The following is a 22794-nucleotide window of genomic DNA, read 5'->3' on the forward strand; positions in this document are numbered from 1 at the left end:
GCTCTACCTGGAACATAGCATGATGGCAGACAATATATTTACACAACACACACACACACACACACACACCCACCATGCTGGGTGTGCATGGCTCTTTGCAGGACAAGACAGAGTGATGGGTCGCTTCCCTGCCTACCTTAATCTAAGCTGGATACCACATCTAAACATGTTATTTAGGTTGCAAAGACAAACACTCTAAAGTTAGGAAATGCCAGATTTATGGTTGCTCAGGCAACCTTAATTCCGTCCCCTTGTGCCTCTCTCCTGCGCATTGAAGGAGGCAGGAGTCCTGTGGGAAAGAGAGCATGTGATCATGTAAGTAAGGACTATCATAATGAATATGCACATACCTAACTTCAGCTACGAACTACAAACAATGCAACCTCTGCTGAAAATAATGTCAGAGCTTCTTGGTTGCAGCAGTCTTCCAAAACAATGGGAAGTATTAGGGAACCTAAGTAGAGCGGCCCTGTAATTAAGGCTCCCTGTTTTTCACAGAGTCACGGATCCCGTGATTTTCTGTGACTTGTGCAGCTGGCCCAGGAACCGCCTGAGAACCCGGGTCAGTCGCACTGGCTGCTGCTGGGGCAGTCTCGGGCCCCCTCACCTCCCAGCAGCAGGAGTTTGGGTGTGGTGGGGGGAGGAGGGGATCAGGGCTTGGGGCCGCTGTTTACCTGGGGGAGCTCCTCTCCCTCAGCTCCCCATGCTGCCTCTGCCCGCAGCCAGGCACCGGCCCCGCAGCTCCCATTGGCTTGGGACGGAACAGAGGCAGCACATGGAGCTAGGGCCGCTGCTTCCCAGGAGCTAGGTAAGGAGCCTGCACCAGCCCCACCAACCCCAGCACCCACAGCCTCATCCCCAGCACCTGCGGTGCCCCCCAAATCCCCCTTACCCCCCCCCAGTTTTAGTCAGGGAGGGGTATTTTTAGTAAAAGTCATGGACAGGTCACAGGCCTGTGAATTTTTGTTTACTGTCCATGACTTTTACTACAAATACCCGTGACTAAAACGTAGCCTTACCTAGAATTAACCAGCAAGGAACCGCCATTAACACAGGTGGCAAGTTAATGCTGCTCCTTCCCTCCAGCTGGTGCGGTTTTCATTTCTACTCTTCCGTTAGCACCACTGGGGTTGGCTCTCTCTGGTAGCCTCACCCCTCCTTTTACCTCATTCCAACCTTTAAACACAACAGCCCTACGACAGATACCTCGGGTTAGTTTAGATCTAGTACCTATCTATGTTAAATAATAGGCCTACTCTCTCCTGGAGCCATCTCTCTTTGAATGAGGTTTGCAGCGACACATTTTTCAATAGCGCATGGCAGAGATAAGAGGGGATGAATCTTCAAATTAACTTATCCCAGGTTTTTCCACTTATGTTCATCCAAACGGAGCTCTCTGAAGTAGGCGATGGTAATCCCAGATATCCTTTACAGTTCTATTTTCAAAAATGACTCATGATCATTCACATTTTAGTCACTTCTCTTTGGCAAAGTTTCAGATCATTACACTGGTCTACAATTTTTGAGAAGTCGTCTACTTCAGAGATAAAATGTGCTATTTATTATGTATTTTGATGTGCTGAATTCAAATATGACAATTAAAACAACTGATTGGCTACTGTTTCTAAGATATTTAAGTTTTTACATTTTATGTCTATGTATATTGTGTAGATAGTAGAGTTTTAATCATAAATTGTAAACCTAGGTCTTTTCATGTGTTTATGGTTGCTTTACATGATAATATTTCACCTGTCCTGTTTATGTAACACTTTAAAAATCAGCAAAAGGGTTATATAAATAAAATTTATTATGAAACAAAAGGCAAAAAACTATTATGTACATAGTTTAGTCCTATTCAGTGTCTACTCGGCGCTTCTTGGCTCGTCTCTTGTATTCATTAAATGGAGCATCTCTTGTCACTGTCCAGCAATAGTCTGCAAGCATTGATGGGCACCATTTGCCCTGATAGCGTTTCTCCATTGTTGCAATGTCCTGGTGAAATCGCTCGCCGTGCTCGTCGCTCACTGCTCCGCAGTTCGGTGGAAAAAAATCTAGATGAGAGTGCGAAAAACGTATCTTTCGTGACATGTTGCAACCAAGGCTTTTGTATGCCTTGAGGAGGTTTTCCACCAACCACCTGTAGTTGTCTGCCTTGTTGTTTCAGAGAAAATTTATTGCCACTAACTGGAAGGCTTTCCATGCCGTCTTTTCCTTGCCAGTCCACTTTTTCTTCTTTGACACACCTTTCCCAACTGGAGGCACCATGCAGAAGTAACAATTGCTGGTATGATCTGTTGGTTCTCACCAAATCATTGGCACAGCAAAAGGCATAGATTTCCTTTTCCTGTTCAACCACTGGCGAAGATTTGTTGCACAAGTGTTGCAGCATATTTGTGGGGCCCACCTCTTGTCCTGATCTCCAATTTTGCAGCCAAAATAAAGGTGATAGGCTTTCTTAACCATAGTGGTTATACTGCGCTTTTGTGATGCAAAAGTCACTTCACCACAAACATAGCAGAAGTTATCTGCACTGTTCACACAAGTACGAGGCATCTCTGCTCACTTTGGCTAAACAGAAATGTGTCCCTTTGCAAAATCAAACACTGGCAAATAAGAGAGCACGACACTGTATGATTTCTAGAGCTGATATAGGGCAATTTGTTCAGCAGAGTGATGTAAGCTTCGTTATGATTGCATCATCCATGACTTCTAGGAATAACATGATGCAATTCATATCATGTATGACGCAATACCAGCTTCAGGTTGCATCATTCATTGTTTTGCCTAAAAAGCAAGTACTGTCCAAACCCAGTCATAGATTTATTCATCGATCCAGTCAAAGATGTATTTTAGTCATTTCTGGTTTAAATTGAGATCCCTTCCCTTTATAACTCACTTATCTTCCGCCATTCCCAAGTCAAGGGTCGTATATACTGACCCAATAGCATATCTTGAAAACTAGAGCCAATCAACAATTTTAAGCAGCATTTTCGTTCTCAGTGACCCAGAATTAGTAAAGTTTGACTACATTTATTACAGAAGCATTTTGGCTGTAGAGCAATGTTACATGACACAATTTTCATATATAAAGCAAGTCTTAAAAGCCGTGATCAAGAAGTACATTACCATGATGTATATATTCCAATGGAGTTATATGGTTAAGTGCTACACACCAAACCGAGAATCTCTCTCTAAGAATAAATAAGCATTGATTAACCAGGTGAATTATGTAGATGGAAAAACAAAGCAAGATCAGATTAATACATTTGCACTACAGGATCCTTCACTGCCCGTACAAAGAACACTAACTGAGTATTATCCAGAAAAAGATTGGATTATTTTTTTCACCCAGGAGTGAACATTACATACATTGGAAGAGGAATGTAGTGGTTAGAAGTGGCATAACCAGTATCAGCTACTGGAGGACTGGGGTGGGGGCTCAGAAAACAGAACAGAGAAGAAATTGTTTATTGTTGTTTATTTAAATCCTGGCACCATTGGAAGTGACCAGTCTAAATCTCTATGCCTGAAATAGATACGACAGCATGTAGGACTAGGAAAATTTATCTGTGCCTTACCTGACATTTTTCCTTTTTGGAGTAATGAGGTGCACAGATTGATGACACTAGATTTCTGCTCTATGAAGCATTAGATGCAGACCAGACAGTCAATCAGCAGGAGGAGAGTTTTGGCTCCATGTCTGATGATAGCCTAGGAAATCTCTAAACACTCCAGATCGGTAAGGAAAATTAAGCCTTAAGACTAAACAGAGTAACTCTCCTGCTGAGCAAGGAATTTGATGAACTGTCAGTGCCGATTAATAATCCCATCGTTTTTCCCAATTAGCAGCCCATTCAGGGTAGGTTGGCTCTGTGGATCTCATGACTCCAAGAAAGAAAATTTTCAGGTAAGGCAGGGATAAATTTTCCTATTCTTATTCATAAGGTCTACAGAGCCGTGACATTGGGATTTACATAGCAGTGTCCGCTGTGGGGAGGAACATGGGAACCATACCCAGTTGCATACCGATGCAAAAAGGGGGTTATCCTTTCCTAATAGTTACTGGGATCCTACAGTGAGGAGCACCCCTCTCTGGAAAGCAGAAGCAAATGCCTGGACGTCCAACTTGGAGAATACGGAGAACATATGAACAGATGACCAGGTGGTTGCTTTACACATTTGCTCATATGACGCATACGATCTTTCTACCCATGAAGTTGCCCCAGCTCAGAGAGTGCCCCTTATTTTGGAAGATGGAGTTACACTTTCTGATTTCTATGTTTTGAGGTACAACAGCTTAGCCACCTGGACAATGGAAATTGTTGAAGCTTTCTTTCCCTTGGACACTGGAATAGAAAACACAAACAACGCATGAACCTTTCTGAACTGAGCAGTGCAGTGGATATTCTTTTGAGAGCTCTGTGGATGTCCAAAGTATGCCACAGTTTCAATATGAGGAGTGACAGAACCGGACAGAATGATAGAATGACAATTTCCAAGTCATTTCCTGTGCTCTATGAAGCCTGGGATTAATCTGTGCTATGAACATGGTGTCTGTTCTGAGTACCCACTTTATATTTAAGAAAGGTGCAATATTGATTGAAATTCCAGGAAAAACAACTTCAAGTCAGACAGTGTGTGTGCTGACAACTGCTATCAAAAGGGTCATTTTAATGGTTAGAAGGTAATGAAATACCTTCAGGAGTGGTTCAAATGGAGAGCCTGTAATGGCATTGGGAACCAGGTTAAGATCCCAGGAAAGAACTCTGTGCACTTCAGGAGGATGTAGCAGAGATGCTGCCGGCAAAAAACCAAAACACACGCTAGACATCTGCGCAAGAGGAAACGTACTACTTTCCCACTGCATTAAGAATGCTGGACACAGCAGCAACTTGACCTTTAAGTGTCTGAATTGCCAGGCCCAGCCTGAGTCCATCTTGAAGAAATTCGAGAATCCATGGTACTGATATAGACATAGGGTGAGGCCTTTGTCCCGATACTAATGGGCCTTTGAATATACCCTTAATAGATTTCTTTCTGGAAGCTAAAAGCATGGACATTCCCTCTTCTGAACACTCTCTTTGGATTAAGATGCTCCGTTTCAGAGCAAGGCTCAGACGGACTGGATTCTAATACATGATTCTTAATGGTTTTCATGTCAGAAGGAGAAGACTGAGATGATGCTGGTCAGGACTTGACTGTCTGTAGGACCTGTGTGTGATCAACATCTCCCCTGGTAAGAAACGCTGAGTCCCTGACCACCTGGAAAAAGTAGCCAAATTTATCTATGGCAGTGATAAATGGGGTAGAAAGAAAAATGTTGTGCCACGAGACCTCTTCTTCCATACCGGGGCTGCTGTCCCTCTCCTCACTCCAAAGCCATCTGCTTGGGGGGGGGGGGGGGGAGAGTCAAGGTGGTAATGGGAACCTACAACAGACAGGCAAACAATAACTTGGACATTAGGACATGGTGACCAACAGTGAGATCCCGATACTTTCCTCGTCTTTTCAGCATGATGGAAAACGTCTATCCCAGGGTGCATGAGGAGGGATCTACATTATCCTCATGCATACATATATAGCTTGTCTAGAGCATTTGTAGTCTCGTAACCCATAAGCATAGTTTACAATACTCTGAATACTCTGGCCTGAAAGAGTCTATTTTCTGGGTAGGTCGTTTAGTATAGTTTACTATATGAGTCTCTGAGCACTGACCTCCCCTCCCTCCCCTAAGAAGGAAATATTTCCTTTGTGGGGTAGGAGTGGGAGGTGGTATATGCACACCTACAAGAATCTGCACAGGTCTATAGCCACGTCTTCCATGCTGCAATCCGGGCAAGTGAGCAGGGGAACTCAGCGCTGATTATTATCCCCCAGGCCGCACTCCATGAAGATGAGCAGAGAAACCAGGACCTGAGGGTTACACCTGCACTCCACAGACACACCTGTCTCGAGCTAAACAGATTTTATCCTTTGTGCTTCTCAGAGGAATCTCCTGAATCAGACTCTTCAGAAGACAAAAGTAAGGATCTGTCAGACAGCGCAACACAATATTGGCAGGTGTTGGATGCACAGCACAAACAGGGTTCTTCAGATGCCTCTTCTGCACTTATGGACAACTGGTGGTCTCCAGGGGGACTGACTTGTATACAGTCCCCACCCAGAAGACTTCCTCCCTCCACCCTTGCGAAACTGTGATAAAGGCCCAGATTTCACAAGGTATTTGGGGGGGTTCTGCCTAAGTCATTTTCAAAAAGGATTTAGGTACTTCACAATCAAAATCCCATTGACTGTCAGTATGATTTTGGCTTCCAAGTGCCTAAATCCCTTCTGAAAATAAGACTTGGACGTTGTAATGCTAATGCAGAAACCCCAAATATCATATAAAATCTGGGCCTTAGTCTAATTTGGCAGAGCAGAATGCTAAGAGAGATTGGCGGAAAAACAAAAACTCGGTTTTGATGCTTCAAAATATCTAGACTTAAAGATTTAGCATGAGAAGACTATCTTCCACAAGAAAGCTGTGCCTTGGGCAAGCAGCGGTGCCTCAAAGAAGAGCCAGTCTATACACTGGGAAGTGCTAGAGCAATAGGGAAGAACCAGATCCGATGATTTATGGTAGGAAAACTAAGAACAGGCAACAGTAAAGGTGTCATCTGCTAGCCAGATGGTTTCTACTTCCATAAAAAAAGTTCTTCTGAGGAGAACTCAAATTCCCCTTCTCTGGGTTTGGGAAGTTAAACATCACCAAGTTCAGTTTTTCGCTTGGCAAAGAATTCCTTGTTTCATTCCGTTCAGGGGTAAGCACCAGTACCATCTCACTGCCTGTCAAAGGTCGGTCACAAGATACCATTAAGCCTCAAACCACTTACAAACCTCTTTCTTTCAAGACTGCATTTCATCTGTTTCAGTCCCGACGCCTGAGAGTTCTTGCACTTCCCAATTCACCATTCGAGCGCCATGTGGCGGCGATATGAATTTGACTGCCGTTCACACACACACTTCACTTCATCTCATTTCTCTCTTGATGTTTCGTGTGTTTGGTGGATTTTTGCATACAGCTTTCCACTTTTGAGCAGAAGACTCAGTAGGATAGATATCAACACACTTTTGCATCCTTCCTTCCATATCTTCGCAAACAGTAGGCCTGACTAATATAGAAAGGAGGAGATCTGTTTAACTTGTGAAAAACAGCACAAAAACAGTGCTATATTTAAACCTCAACCCGTAGTGATCTCTATGGAAGTCACGACAAAGCAGTTACTCACCTTCTCGTAACTGTTGTTCTTCGAGATGTGTTGTTCATGTCCATTCCAATCAGGTGAATGCGCGCCGCGTGCACGCCAGCTGGAAGATTTTTCCCTTAGCAGCGTCCGTAGGGTTGGCCTGGGTGCCCCCTGGAGTCGTGCCTTCATGGTGCCCAATATAGTGCCCTGCTGACTCCCCACCCCTTCAGTTCCTTCTTGCCAGCTGCTCTGACAGAGGGGTAAGGAGGGTAGGTATTGGAGGCGCGATTCCAGGGGGAGCCCACGCCGACCCTATGGATGCTGCTAAGGGAAAAATCTTCCAGCTGGCGTTCACACACCTGATTGGCATGGACATGAACAAGCACTCGAAAAAGAAGATATTACAGAACTATCAGATGAGAGATTGCTTTTAGAGTTGCCACTACAGGGGTGTGGGTGGGGGTAGAATCTGTCTATCCAAATTCTGGCATTTTGTTACCTTTTGAAAGTGTAAAGAAACAAGCAGGGATAATTTATAAGAGACTGTTAGGATGGAGATTTTAAATAATTACCCCTCATTGCCACAACAACAAATGCTTAACTGCTGGGTATTGCTGCAAAGAAAAGCTTATCAAACTGCTGGCAAAAGTCCAGTACCAAGTCCAGCCCAACAGTCCAGTCTATGGATCCGTCAATAGGATGTGCCAAATGCTGTCGTGGCAATTCTTCACAAGCTTTTAATGCTCACTCTGCAATGCCAGGTGCAAGCCCCTAAAACACAATTGTATGTAACAGTAAACCCAGATATTCTGTGCTGAGTCTGTGTTTATCTTGGAAAGAGACTCCAGTTCATTCAAACTCTGCTCCAGAGTGACCCTCAAAACCAAATAATCCCCTTTCTAATAAAACTGAGTCCCAAAGAAAGCTTTATTTGCTGAAGAGGATTTCCTTTAGTCGATCTGAGCTCAGGTAGTACATTGTGCTGCACACACTTTGTAAAGCTGACAACAGGAGTCAATCCACTCCCAGCCCTTTCCTTTCTCCCGTGAAATTTATTTACTCTCTTATATTGTTTCATGCCACAACAGCAACCCGTCGCACTGTGGTTTCAGCATGTAAATTACAATTTGTCCTGTCTCTACACTTTATCAAATGTGAGGATTTAAAGTTAACAACAGATGCGTCTTGTCACCCATCTAAGCCTTGGTCACAAGCTTGCTTCTTGCAAACTGATTCTCTCTCACTCACACACACACTTGACAAGTAAATAATTCTTCAACTACTCAAAAACATTTAATCTGTTCTCTGTATCAACACTAGGGTGGATAAATTAATGTTTGTTTTTTGGGGGTGGTGGTGGTGTTTAAACCGATGTCTTTTTAAGACCATTAAAAAAATTAAACACTTATTTATACATTGCTAGTTTCTTTCTTTCCGCTTTATAGTCTTAAATTGCTAAAGCAGGTATTTTGTATTTGCTTCTTTAATTTATTGCCTAATTATTAGTGAAATTTCTGATTTTACACGGAGATTGCTTCTGCTAAGAAGCTTCACATTAAAATGCTCACCTAGGCTGGAAAGAGACGAGCATTAACACCCTTACTGTGAGAACACCACAACTCAAACACAAAGCTGATAGGCAAATAGCCCACACTATATTTGCAACCAACACCACCTTCTGATCGATTGAGCTTCCACAAGTCAAGAAAGCTAAAATTCTTCAACCAGGCTATACTACTCCATCAGGTCTTGCAGTTTGAAGTCTTTGGGACTTGTGATTTATCACTTAAATGCTTTTGAAAAATCTCGCCTTTGGGTGGCTAAATATGGTGTTAGCAACCTAACCTTATGGCCTGTGTATTTTTTAAAAAGGGTCCCAATCTACATCACCTTGCATTCTTAACACTGAAACAACTGTCTTTTGTATTGACCTTCGTCACTTTTATACTGACTTTTGTCACAATAAAGATACAGTTTTACTCCTGATGTTGTAAACACTTATGCACATGTGTCACTTTAACACAAGTAATCCCACTCGAATCAATCACGTATGTCACTTTACTCACATAATGTGATTAAGTGTTTGCAGGATCAAGACCTTATTTTTCAATATTTTGTTTTTTACCTATAGCAGTTTTGTAAAATTCATAAGACACCCTACCCGTCGTAGCATTTTAAAAAACCAAACGGCATTTATAATTCAGTTCATTATAAATTCTAATCTAAAATTTTAATTGCACAAATTTTCATACTGGCTTTAGACAACTTCAATCTGATTTAAGTCAATTTAAATCACTCCACTCTGTTAGTCGTACTGAATAACACTGTACTCAGCAAGTAGTCTCAATGCAACTACTTGCAGAGTAAGATACTATTCAATAGGGAGTAAGAGTGGAAGAATCTGACCCTACACAAATCTATAAGAAAGCTAAAAAGGACAGTGTAATATGAAGCAGATTTTTAACAAATTCTCTTAGCTGGTATTAACACCTCGTTTTATAAAAATGACGGGATTTTAAAAAACTTTCCACAGTAATGCTGATTGTTTTCTTTTTGGATTTCATTTAAACCTGTGCAGGGAGAAGAGATGTCAGTTTAATCTTCAGTTGCTTCTCACAGAGCTGCCATTCTGGTGGCAGATACCGCAGGAGAACATTTAAAATCAAACGTTTTAAAATAAATCCAATGAAAATACTGCACTTAATCTTCAGGGTTCCTCAACCAGCTCTTTTACAAAAACTAAATTGGGCCTCCCATTAAATTATGAACTACTCTGAGAAAAGTTGGGAAAGTGAAACACCTTTCTCTACAAAATGAATAGCTGTTTTGTTTAAAAAAAAAAAATCATGAAATTAAGTTATACGAACTCCAAACCCATTTTGTTTAAAGTAGAATCCAACAGCCATTACTTATGCAAGCAGGCAAAAAATAAGATGTTCTTCATTTTGTAAACAGGAACGTGGTTTCATTTTTACAATTTTCCTCGTCCCAGTGCGTAGCGTATAGTGCCACTGTCCCGTCAAACGTCGGTCCCAAAGTTAAGTACATTACGAAAAGAGAAGATTGAGATGTTTCCATTTAAAAAAAAAAAAATTCCAGTAAAAGTATTTTGGAATTAAACCGTCCTTTGCAATATTTAACTAACACCACTGCCAGGTAGTACAGGAGTAGTTACAAAGGAAGCTGACTTAATTGCAGGTTTCAGACCCCTGGGGTCTGGTGCAGCTATAGAAGTTTAAGGAATTACTTTGCATCTCCTCATCATTTTTTGCCTGTGATGAGATTTTGTGTAGTTTTTTTGAGGTTACACTCACCAACATGGAAATAACTGTTCAATACTGCACATCAGGCCCAATTCCCTACCTATAGGGTTCCATTTTCTATGCAGGCAGATGTCAAACTGACAGAGAAATAGCAGAACTCTTGAGATTCAACACATTATTTGTTCTACCCATCTAGTTTAGTATTATTTCATCCTATCTTAATGGACAGTTAGCTTGATTTGCCTCCATCGTCTTAGCCTGCCTCACATAAAACTACAAAAGTCAAGCCAAGGTATTTTTTGTTTAATGGTAAACATGTGATGTGAGCAAGTGAGGCTAGAAAATTTGATAGTGTACATCTCCTCCTCTCCCCGCTTTAATTTCTGGCAACTACTGATGGAACCCGAGAATCCATGTGAAAGCAGATCAGAGCTCATAACTCAGATTCAGAATACGAAGCAGATGCCATTTCAGCAAATGCTTCTGACCGGCTAGAAAAGGGAATCTCTCCACGGAGATGAAATTATTCCATTAATGCTTTTGCAAACCTATAAGGAAAGCCAACGCCTACTTCTTGATCCACTAAAATAGAACGTCACTGTTCTGGATGATGTTTTCTTCAACAACAACAAAGCATTCTTTTAAATAAATACTCCCCCACGTCTTATTACAGTGACTAAACAATATTCTCTTTTAATTTCATCACGAGCAATTAGCGCTTTAAAATAGAATTCTGCTTTAGAGACGAAGCTTAACATTTGCCTCCGGTTTGCCCATTGGAGAGAGAAAACCTGGTCTTCAAAATATCCTCAGTACAAACATAAAAGCGCAAACTAAAGCGAGCCACGTACACGCAGACTCACACGTAGCTTGTTAAATCTGCGATGACTACTGCTACCGCATACTTTGGAAGTTATGCCTCGCATGGTCCCTCAGATGGTCAATAGGGATGGTACAAGAGGCACAGATGCGACTACATTCTTGGCAGGACCAGTCAGGGTCGTCTTTGATGTGGAGTCCTGGCTTGGTATTGTTTTCTCCATTGATGTTTGCCCTTGGCACACAAGATACAATGCCTCGTGCACGGCTGCCCTCCATTTCGCACTGTTGCTTGCAACTTGCTCCGAGGATGACATGGCAATGCCCTTGCGGTGAGACCCTGCCCTTCACAACGTCTGCAGATTTCTTCCAGTCCCTTCAGCTGGGTTTTCTGGAGCTCAGTTGCCCACGAAGTATCAGCTTTTGCTAGTCTCTTCTAAAAGCAGACAAGTGACAAAGCCAGACCATTTAATTTCAATTGTGATTTTCACGATGAACGTTTGCTCAGAGATCTCAATGTCCAATGTATGGTTCTGTCTGTCAAGTCATCTGAGGAGAATAAGTTTTGGACATACTTCCCATAATCCACAGCAGAATCCCAACCAAAGTTACTGGGAGGTCTGCACAAAGGAAGGTACGACCATTCAGTTCCTATTTACTCAGCACCTTTTGGTCACATTCAGCATCACGAAGTGGGACATATGGTCACCTTTAGCAGCACTTTTATTTCTGCCTTTTCCCATCCTCCTTTCGTGTGTCAATACCTGGTCCACCTTCAGCTGTCAGCACGGAGAGGGGGAAAGTACAGCCAGCAAAAATGGCTCTTTGGAGCTATATTCATTCCAAACCCTGTATCTGGGGAAGTCAAAGGAGCAGCTGTCTTTCTAAGTGTAGCACTTCACCTCATGGTTCACGGATACCTCATTAGAGACGATGCAGTTTGTGACAGAGGAATTTGGAGAAAGAATCCAGCAAATTATCTACAATGCAAACGGCCAGCACTTTAACAACTATTTTAGATGGATGTTTTAAAGACAATTTACTCCATGCTACCCCTACACACTTCATTAATGTTATTGCTGCAAGTTACAAAGCCATTCCACCAACAAAGCATTGTGGGAGTTTCCTCTTCACTTGTAATTTCCTTGTATGTATTAGCTGATGTCACAAGGTAGGCATGTCATTTAAAGAAACACTGTGCCCATTCCATACATCTCATCTGGATTTTAAATTCTAATGCAATTTCTGATATAAGATTTTGACCTAAAGTTCTCCACCTACAAATTCAAAACGGCTATGTTTTTAAAATAAAACAAACAGGATTTCCTAAGAGCTGAATAAGCCTGTTTCAAGCAACAAAATTGCTTCTATTGACCTATAACTCTTGCTGCTCCAAGAGCATGTACATTTGCAGCTGAAACGTTATATGAGCACATATTCCGTTTTCATAATTCACCACAAGCATTGGAAAGGTCGAATACCCATAGTGGCAGGCAAATGCTGAAAAACTGATATATCAATGAAAATTTTCAGAGGGTTTCAGTAGCACCGCTCAGAAAGAGAGTTTACTGCATGTGAACATTCATATAAAAGATACTAATGTACCTTTGATCAGCCATTTCTCTTGTAAAACAAATACTGAAAAGCCAAACTAGCAAATTACTAAATGGCTTCTATTATTACCAAGTAAGAAGAAAAACTTTTTTTCCACAGGTGCAATGTAAAGAAGAGATACTATAAATCAAAAACCTGCCTCAGGATACCATGTCTTTACTGAAGCAACTTCAGCGGCACTGCTATGGGTACCCGCATGGCCCCACAATATGCCAACATTTTTATGGCTGACTTAGAACAACGCTTCCTTAGCTCTCGTCCCCTAACGCCCCTACTCTACTTGCGCTACATTGATGACATCTTCATCATCTGGACCCATGGAAAAGAAGCCCTTGAGGAATTTCACCATGATTTCAATAATTTCCATCCCACTATCAACCTCAGCCTAGATCAATCCACACAAGCGGTCCATTTCCTGGACACTACTGTGCTAATAAGCGATGGTCACATAAATACCACCCTATACCGGAAACCTACTGACCGCTACACTTACCTACATGCCTCCAGCTTCCATCCAGGACACACCACACGATCCATTGTCTACAGCCAAGCTCTAAGATATAACCGCATTTGCTCCAATCCCTCGGATAGAGACAAGCACCTACAAGATCTCTATCAAGCATTCTTAAAACTACAATACCCACCTGCTGAAGTGAAAAAACAGATTGACAGAGCCAGACGAGTACCCAGAAGTCACCTCCTACAAGACAGGCCCAACAAAGAAAATAACAGAACACCACTAGCTGTCACCTTCAGCCCCCAACTAAAACCTTTCCAGCGCATCATCAGAGATCTACAACCTATCCTGAAAGATGATCCTTTACTCTCCCAGATCTTGGGAGACAGACCTGTCCTCGCTTACAGACAACCCCCCAACCTAAAGCAAATACACACCAGCAACCACACATCACTGAACAAAACCACTAACCCAGGAACCTATCCTTGTAACAAACCCCGATGCCAACTCTGTCCACATATCTATTCAAGTGACATCATCATAGGACCTAATCACATCAGCCATACCATCAGGGGCTCGTTCACCTGCACATCTACCAATGTGATATATGCCATCATGTGCCAGCAATGCCCCTCTGCCATGTACATTGGCCAAACCGGACAGTCTCTACGCAAAAGAATTAATGGACACAAATCTGACATCAGGAATCAAAATACTCAAAAACCAGTGGGAGAACACTTTAACCTGTCTGGTCATTCAGTGACAGACCTGCGGGTGGCTATATTACAACAGAAAAACTTCAAAAACAGACTCCAAAGAGAGACTGCTGAGCTAGAATTGATATGCAAACTAGACACAATCAACTCCGGTTTGAATAAGGACTGGGAATGGCTGAGCCATTACAAACATTGAATCTATCTCCCCTTGTAAGTATTCTCACACTTCTTTACTGTCTGTACTGGGCTAGCTTGATTATCACTTCAAAAGTTTTTTTTCTCTTAATTAATTGGCCTCTCAGAGTTGGTAAGACAACTCCCACCTGTTTATGCTCTCTGTATGTGTGTATATATATCTCCTCAATATATGTTCCATTCTATATGCATCCGAAGAAGTGGGCTGTAGTCCACGAAAGCTTATGCTCTAATAAATTTGTTAGTCTCTAAGGTGCCACAAGTACTCCTGTTCTTCTTGAAGCAACTTCCTAACTCATTTTGAATTCATTGTTAAATAAAAATAATGGAGAGGGATAGCTTGGATGAAATGTATGCAAGGATATCACTCAAGTATATTTTAAAAGGAATTGCGACATATCCAACAGATCAGTTCTTTTAAACTCTTCAGTGTTATTTGTTTAAAGTTTATATTATATTTCTGAACGACACACAGCTGTTTCCCTATTTGTGAGACAACAGAGCAACTTTAAAACCTCACACTGTAGCTCCATAGGGAATTCAGCTCTTCGGAGCTCTGCAAACAATCATTTTGGTACCAACGCTCATTCAGCTTTAGCCTCGGGTCTCTAAGGGCACGTCTGCACTACCCGCCGGATCGGTGGGTAGTGATCGATCTATCAGGGATTGATTTATCAGGAATCGATTTATCGCGTCTAGTGTAGACGCGACAAAATAGATCCCCAGATCGCTCTGCCGTCGACTCCGGAACTCCCACCACGGTGAGAGGTGGAAGCGAAGTCGACAGGGGAGCAGCAGCGGTCAACTTGCCGCCATCCTCACAGCCAGGTAAATCGACCTAAGATACGCCGACTTCAGCTATGGTATTTGCGTAGCTGAAGTTGCATATCTTAGATCGACCCCCACCGCTAACGTAGACCTAGCCCAATACACCCTCATTTCTGACTCTCGGGGTATGTCTTCACTACTTGCCAGATCAGCGGGTAGCGATCGATCCAGCGGGGATTGATTTATCGCGTCTACTCTAGACGCGATAAATCGACCCCCAGCGCTCTCCTGTCGACTCCTGTTCGCCAGCGGCGTGAGAGGCGCAAGCAGAGCCGACGGGGGAGCGGCGGCAATCGACTCACCGCGGTGAAGACACCACGGTAAGTCAATCTAAGTACGTCGACTCCAGCTATGTTATTCACGTAGCTGAAGTTGTGTAACTTAGCTCGATCCCCCCCGCCCAGTGTCAGACCAGGGCTGAGTCTCTAAAACCATTTTTTGCTTTTCAGTCTTTGGGTTAAACTGACCCCTCATCGTGCCAGCATGAACTCAAACCACAGCCGCTGAATTCTCTCGGGTTAACTATCTGTTCATGTGCACAGTGCACGTAACCACTGGTGAAGTGTTAAAATCCCTCTATGCACTTTGCCCTTGAAGGCAACGTTGCACAAGCAAACTGATAAATAAGCGAAGTATCACGAACCATGCCAAGAAGAGTGGGATAATAGAAAGACATTTAGTACAGCACTGAGTGTGTGTCTGTGTGTGTACACACACCATATGTTATTAATTAAGGGAACATTTCTTAAGTTTACGAATTGCAAAATATCAAGTTCTAGTCCTCCTTAGTCTCCCACTGCTCTGGCTTATATTTTTTCCCCTCTTCCCTTAAATAAAAAAAAGCCCTCATGGTCAGGGCAGGAAATGTCAGTGTTTGGCAGATATTTAACCCTGTTGATTTCAATGCTTGTCAAGGGCTCAGTAATAGCCCCGTAATTGCATGAGGGCCAGATTTTCCTCCCTCCGCTGCTAAGAGGGCTGAGGATAGAGAGGCACATTCCAGTCTTCAAGAGATGATCAAAAGCCTAATTTAATAATTGTTAATAGCCAAAGCGGTAAAAATCAACCGCAGAGTAAAACGGCTGCCTACACCTAGAAACGGCTTTTTCCCTCAGCTAATATTCTTTCTTGCTATTGTTCAGAGCCTAGTTAGGGAATTTTGTACTTTAGGCCCAAAGGATGAAATCCTCAGCAGCGATGCCCTCTGACTCTACAGGAAGTATCAGCTGCATTTCCTACATACGGTTTGGAGGGTATTTGATAGTTCCTCTCTTTAAACTGCCCACGTTACAAACAGGAATGGAACATCTCCTGTGAAAATGGACACAGTCACTATCAGAGCTGTATTAGAACAGCCGCAGTATGTGGCTTTTCAATGCATTCGGTTCAGGAACAATGTTTTCACTAATTTTCTTCGTTTGTAGCATTTTAGCGTTGAAAATTAATGTATTTGGCCCCTTCCAATGTTACCTCTTTTTTCCCCCACCCAAGACAATCACATTCCAAATTCATGTTTCTTCCTAAGAAAAGATGTGAAAATATATAGAGCATTTAAAAAGTAATCCAGTCCACACTACAGTAAAGGTCTCTTTGCTCTCATCTACGGCACTATGTGGAAGCGAAAACAGCTGGACTTCACAACGGTGATTTTCTCTCATCTGGAGAATTCTCAACTAAGCATTTTTCCAATGTATTGGTTACACAAAAAGAGCATAAAGACTATTAATTTCACTACTCTGGCCATTTTTGTTCAGCAAAAATAGAAGAGATTTAATCCTCAGGTATCAAGTTAATTCACATTATGAACAAATGCCCCATCTTCTCTTGAGATAGTAAAACACTAGGCAAACAACAAAAGTTAATGGAGCAATTTATAGGGCTCAGTAATGCTGAATTAATCTATAAAGAACGTGGAAAACAAAAAAAAAACCCACCAAATGTTGTGAAAACATTTCACAAAAATATTTTATTTCATAGTTTTCTCTACCACATATTGCAGAAACCAAGTTATGTTTCTGCTGAAAAAAAGACCAAACTATTATAGAAAGGTATTACACCTTGAATCACTGCAAGTGACTATACAACTTTGGAGTTCAACTGTAAGGCATTCATCAGCATGCACTGCTATCATTGCTTATGAAAGGAAATCTGCTGTACAATTTACAATGGGAAATTCTAAAATGTAACCCAACGGTGATTCTCTGGAGAGAACTATTTTTGCAGCTTAACCTTGTAAACTTAAGCAATTAATTCTAGAATCCAGTGCAATTCTATACTCAAGGAGCTTCAAAGGCAAAAATTCATGATGCCACCTCGAGTTCATGAGTTTGATTCACAACAGATGCAGGAACTGTAGCCGTGGTTACACAGGGTTGAGTCACAAGACATTCCAATCAATTCTGATCGGATAGAATATAAGAAGGTAAACAACATCTCTCACTCAGACACATTTACTGTCGATCAAGTCAAGGTGTGATCCTGAACTCCTTACCCAGATACACCACACTGGTTAGCTCATAGAAAGTAATCATTGAACTGTTTTAGTTATTTAACGTTTGAAAGTAATCCAAGAATCTAATTTAAAAATTCTTATACAAGATAAGATATTCAAATGAAATTGTTGAAGAATTCCTTCAGAGACTCTACTCGAGGAGTTCGAAGTAACAAATACATTGTTTGCACAGCATCTACCACAGTGGGGTCCTGGCCCATCTCTGGGACTCTTAGGTGCTATCACAATATAAATAGCTAGTAGTGAAAGCCCGACTTTCACACAGTGAAGTCACACGTGTAAAAATGCTTAAAATGGCTGAAAGTTAAACGTTGAACTAGAAAAGGCTGCAACTGCAAGTGACAACTGAACCGGAGGATAATCTAAACAAAAATAGAGTTCTCAGCCATGCTGGTAGCTGTTTCCATCACTTCATACTGACTCAACAGACATTTTAGGCTTCAGAGTAATGCAAGGAGTAGTAATTCGGAAATCCTCTGATACAAATAATTTTGTTTCAAGCAGTCATTTTAATTGCCGCTTGTGCCTGTTAAATGGAACCTAAGTCAGGGGTTCAGAGGACATACAAGAAGCTGACTGGACATCATCAGTTATTTGAATTTGAATTACCAGGCAACGGACACTCTACTGCCATGCAGCCAATATCCCTAGAATATGACACCATTCAACTCAGACTCATTCAGCCTCTACCTTCCATTTTCAGACATATAGGACCTGAGCCAGCAAAGTATTTAAGCATGGGCTTAACTTCAAGTTTATGCCTAAGTGCTTTGCCGAACTGGTGCCATTGTGAGCAATGTCACTCCAACACCTGTCAACCAGGCTCCACCTGGTAGGAGAGTAAGTTTCAAACTTAGCTCACCACAGACACTTTGGTAACGACATCTCTTGCCACTGCCAGGCCTTGTGCAAAAGTGCGGGCAGCCACAAATGCTCGTGTCACTTGTAGTTTTAGTTTCCGCGGTACGTCTCCAAATGGCTTCAACTGCTCTGTGTACTTGCTCACGCATTCGAGGTATTCGTCGGTGAAATGGTACTGTGGGTTCACTAATCGAAACATACGTTCCAGGAGACGCGCCCAGAACTCATTGAGCATCTCTTCCAGGTTTACATTTCCCCCTACATAGTAGCGCTTCAGCTCTATGAAGAGATCCTTAAAAAGTTCAGAGTTCTGCATGTATAAACGACCATACGTCCGCAAAAACATGTCATTCAAGGATTTCTCGGCATTTTCAAGCAGTTCTTTGAAGAATTCTGGAAAAAAGATAAATGAAAATATACAGTAAACAACTTCAGGTTCATCATTTTCACAGTTCTACAAGCTTTTCAAATATTTCCTTCAATAATTCAACAACAATGACAGTAATCGCAAATGAAATGGAAAGCTAAGAGCTCTCACTGGAACATAACTTAAATGCTAAAAGTTCTCCTTTAGAGATGTTCTTATTTTTCATAATATTTGTTCATATCTGATAAATGAGGACAGATCCTAAGACATGGATGACTGAAACTGCTTTCTATGCATAACTGAATAGCAAGAGAAAAAGCCAGAAAACAGGAAAAAGACTGCAGTTTCCTTTTTAAAAGTTGTTTTGAAACATGGATCATCATGAAGCGTGTACGTACATGTACACACACACATACACACACTTAAAATGGATGTCCATAATAAATGGTTCTTACATTTCAGTATTGCTAACCCCAAATGTTTAAAAAATAAATAAATCACAAGTCAGGCTGCAAAAATAATGAGATTCTTTAAGTAAGGTTTTCTTAAACTAAATACATTTGGGGTTCTTTCATTGCCTGCTGATTCTGAGGTTGTCAGCTCTTTAAGGCCCAGATTTTGATTGTGGCTTTTACATGCTACCGTAATGCAAAAAATAATGCATTTACACAAGTTGGAATTGGCATAAGAGTTAAAGGCTACACCCTTGACACTTACAAAGAGTGCCAGGGGATTTTTAACCACAGCAAATGGATAGGATCTTTTGTTTCATCTCATCCAAAAGCCAGCCTCTCCTGCAGTTCAGTATCTCTAGGCAGCATATAGCTCTACTGGCTGGGGGAGGGATAGCTCAGTGGTTTGAGCGTTGGCCTGCTAAACCCAGGGTTGTGAGTTCAATTCTTGAGGGACCATTTAGGGAACTGAGATAAAAATCTGTCTGGGGATTGGCCCTGCTTTGAGCAGGGGGTTGGACTAGATGACCTCCTGACGTCCCTTCCAACTCTGATATTCCATGATTCTATAAAAAGAGCGCGCGTCATCTACTAATCACAATAATCACTTCCTAGGTGTTCCGTACAGGCCTCTCATTCAAATCCTGTTCAGGCCAATGCTGCTTAGCATGTGAGACGTACTGGGAGGCCTGTACTGCTGAACCCATTAGCTAACCTTTGGAGAGCTTCAATTCTCCTCTTTTTTTATACCGAGCGCCGCACCGTGGTATCCGAGAACCTATAATTTGCTGTAAGCCTCACAGTGTGTGTGTTCTCTTCCCAACGCTAACTTGGATTGAGTGGAGGGGTGCCCCTCACAAGTAGTGACACTAACCTCAGACTGCATGAAGAAGCCTTCATGTCACTTAAGATTAAGAGTTACATAAAAATATACCATACGATATAATTTGTATATATGGCACAGGGGCTAATTACAACATCTAGCTATTGCGACCAGCCAAAAGCAAATCTGTTCCTGCATAAGTGGCGAGGCAGGTCGAAGCAAAGGAAAACATGGTATTTATTAGGTCTGATCAAAGAGTGACATCACTGCAAACTGTTTGCCTCCAAGGTCTGAACAGGATGGGGGTGGGGGTGAAGAGAGGGGTGAAAATCTATTTGTTTTTGGCCATTATGGGACAATATTGCATTTTACATGGAGTCTGATAATTTGATAGGGGTCAAACATTTATTTTTCCTCTCCTTACTATGAGGACTGAATATGATGAAGACTCAATAATATTTTACTCACCTACTGTTAAGGTCTTCTTAGTTATGACAATTGCCAAAAATAATTTTATTCACCCCAAGCAAATGGGTGAAGGAGTTTGCAAAGTTGATGAAGAGAACCTCAAATCTCTACTAAAAGTAGCAGAATATGGGACACATGAGTTTGAGTCCTAACTTCAAGATGGACTCTGGCTGCAATGACTTTTGCCCTAAACTCAAACAGTATCAAAGGGCATGTCTTCCCTAGCAACATTAAAGCGCTGCCTTGTCACACACCAGAGCTCTCCCAGTGCTATAAAAAAAAACACCACACACCCACCACACACCTCCACGAGCTGGTGCACACTCTACACTGCCACTTTATAGCGCTGAAACTTGCAGTGCGCAGGGGGGTGTTTTTTTCCACACCCCCAAGCGAGAAAGTTGCAGCGCTGTAAAGTGCCAGACAAGGCCTTAGATACCTTTGGAACTCTTGGGTGTGGTTCAACCAGTTTCCCTTAATACTGTATGTAAAAAGCACAAAGAAACTTATTCTTTAACACACGCCACTGGATATTTGTAATACTGACCTATGCTTTTTGGTGACTCACATTCAATAAATAATTTTTAATAAAACACGCCTCTGCGCTTTAATCCCCAAAGGAGTCATGTTTAGAGCCAGAAGTTGTTAGAAGGAGAAAAAAATCTTTGGCCCGGTTTGAATTTAAACGCTGTTAAAATGTATCAAGTATGTTGAAGTTCAAATTTTAGTCTTCAAAGTGCTCCAGTACAAACAAAGACTAACACACAGAGAACATTTTCTGGGAAAACTGAAACATTCTTTGAGTTCCTTATTAGCAAAGTCATGGGGCTTGGTGGTTGACATAGCTGTATATAATGTAGCCTCTTAGGAGTACAAGAGAAATGATCCAGTGAAGAGGAGATTGATTTCAAAAACCCGACATGTCCTCTGTCCAATATCAGCAGGACTCTCTACTTTAGTTCCCATGACTGGCATTTCCTGTCTAGGAAGATTTTTCAGTTGAGTTTATACTATAGAGATTAGCTTGGTGGTTTATATTAATTTCTAATTCACTTAATCATTCTGAAAGCTTATTTCCGCCTTTCCTTCAGATTTTTTCAGAGCCTTTAAAATCACAGATAGGTTGTATATTCAAATGTGCTTGAACTGGGCCCATAGCTGACATTTATCAAGAAATACTTCAGGAAGGATTTGATTCTGAAATGACACTTCTGTAAGAAACCATTAAATGTTTCCAAGTGTCAATCAAATGAGCATGTAGAGGACTGTTCGGAGCCAGAAAAAAAATCTTAAGTGATGAATTCATACCAACTTGGCCTACTTATTCTCCTGCTCAAACTCATTTTATTTCTCACACTCCAAATTGACATCAGATTTCTTTATAATTTTTTCAAGTCTTGTTTTATCAGGGCACATGGCAGTTCAGCTCCCTAGAAACAGGCAATGATTTCCACTTGGGGGAGAATCTGAGAGATTTTGTTTCCAGCTATATCCATTAGAATGAGAAACATCATCACAGTGAGAAGCAAATGGCTGCATATTTGCAACCTTCCAAATAGTAACTTTCCCTTGGCCAAAAGAAAGGCGAAGAAAGGAAATGAGAGCATCCCAACACTAAAAGTAGTAAATTTCCAAATACCAACCAGTCCCATTGCTCAATGACTGCTTGAGTCTCTAGCAGATAACACAGAGGTACTATGGTCTATTACAGGGGTAGGCAACCTATGGCATGCATGCCAAAGGCGGCACGCGAGCTGATTTTCAGTGGCACTCACACTGCCCGGATCCTGGACACCGCTCCGGGGGGCTCTGCATTTTAATTTAATTTTAAATCAAGTTTCTTAAACATTTTAAAAACCTTATTTACTTTACATACAACAATCGTTTAGTTATATATTATAGAAAGAGACCTTCTACAAATGTTAAAATGTATAACTGGCACGCGAAACCTTAAATTAGAGTGAATAAATGAAGACTCGGCACACCACTTCTGAAAGGTTGCTGACCCCTGGTCTATAGGTAGCACAAGACCATGGCCACGTCACTTCACCTCCCTAAAAAGTCCTCACAATTATCTTGGGATATACTCAGTGACCTTAAAACAAGATGACAGCTCTGGAAAAAAATGGCCTTGAAATTTCAACAGATACTTGGGATGCTAAGTTGCCCATGTAAAGTTAATGGACTCCCTCA

The 22794-nt window shown here is 41.6% G+C and overlaps 1 protein-coding gene across 1 annotated transcript in view; it reads right to left on the reverse strand.

Annotated features, from left to right (window-relative positions):
- The window catches only part of GPC4 (glypican 4), a 113042-nt gene that overhangs the window by 15992 nt on the left and 74256 nt on the right, over positions 1 to 22794 (reverse strand). The window contains exon 3 of the mRNA XM_034780784.1: positions 18493 to 18884. Within this exon, the coding sequence (XP_034636675.1) occupies positions 18493 to 18884 (392 nt within the window). The remainder of the gene's footprint in view (positions 1 to 18492; positions 18885 to 22794) is intronic.

This window comes from Trachemys scripta, chromosome 9, assembly GCF_013100865.1.
Source record: "Trachemys scripta elegans isolate TJP31775 chromosome 9, CAS_Tse_1.0, whole genome shotgun sequence".
Lineage (NCBI taxonomy): Eukaryota > Metazoa > Chordata > Testudines > Emydidae > Trachemys > Trachemys scripta.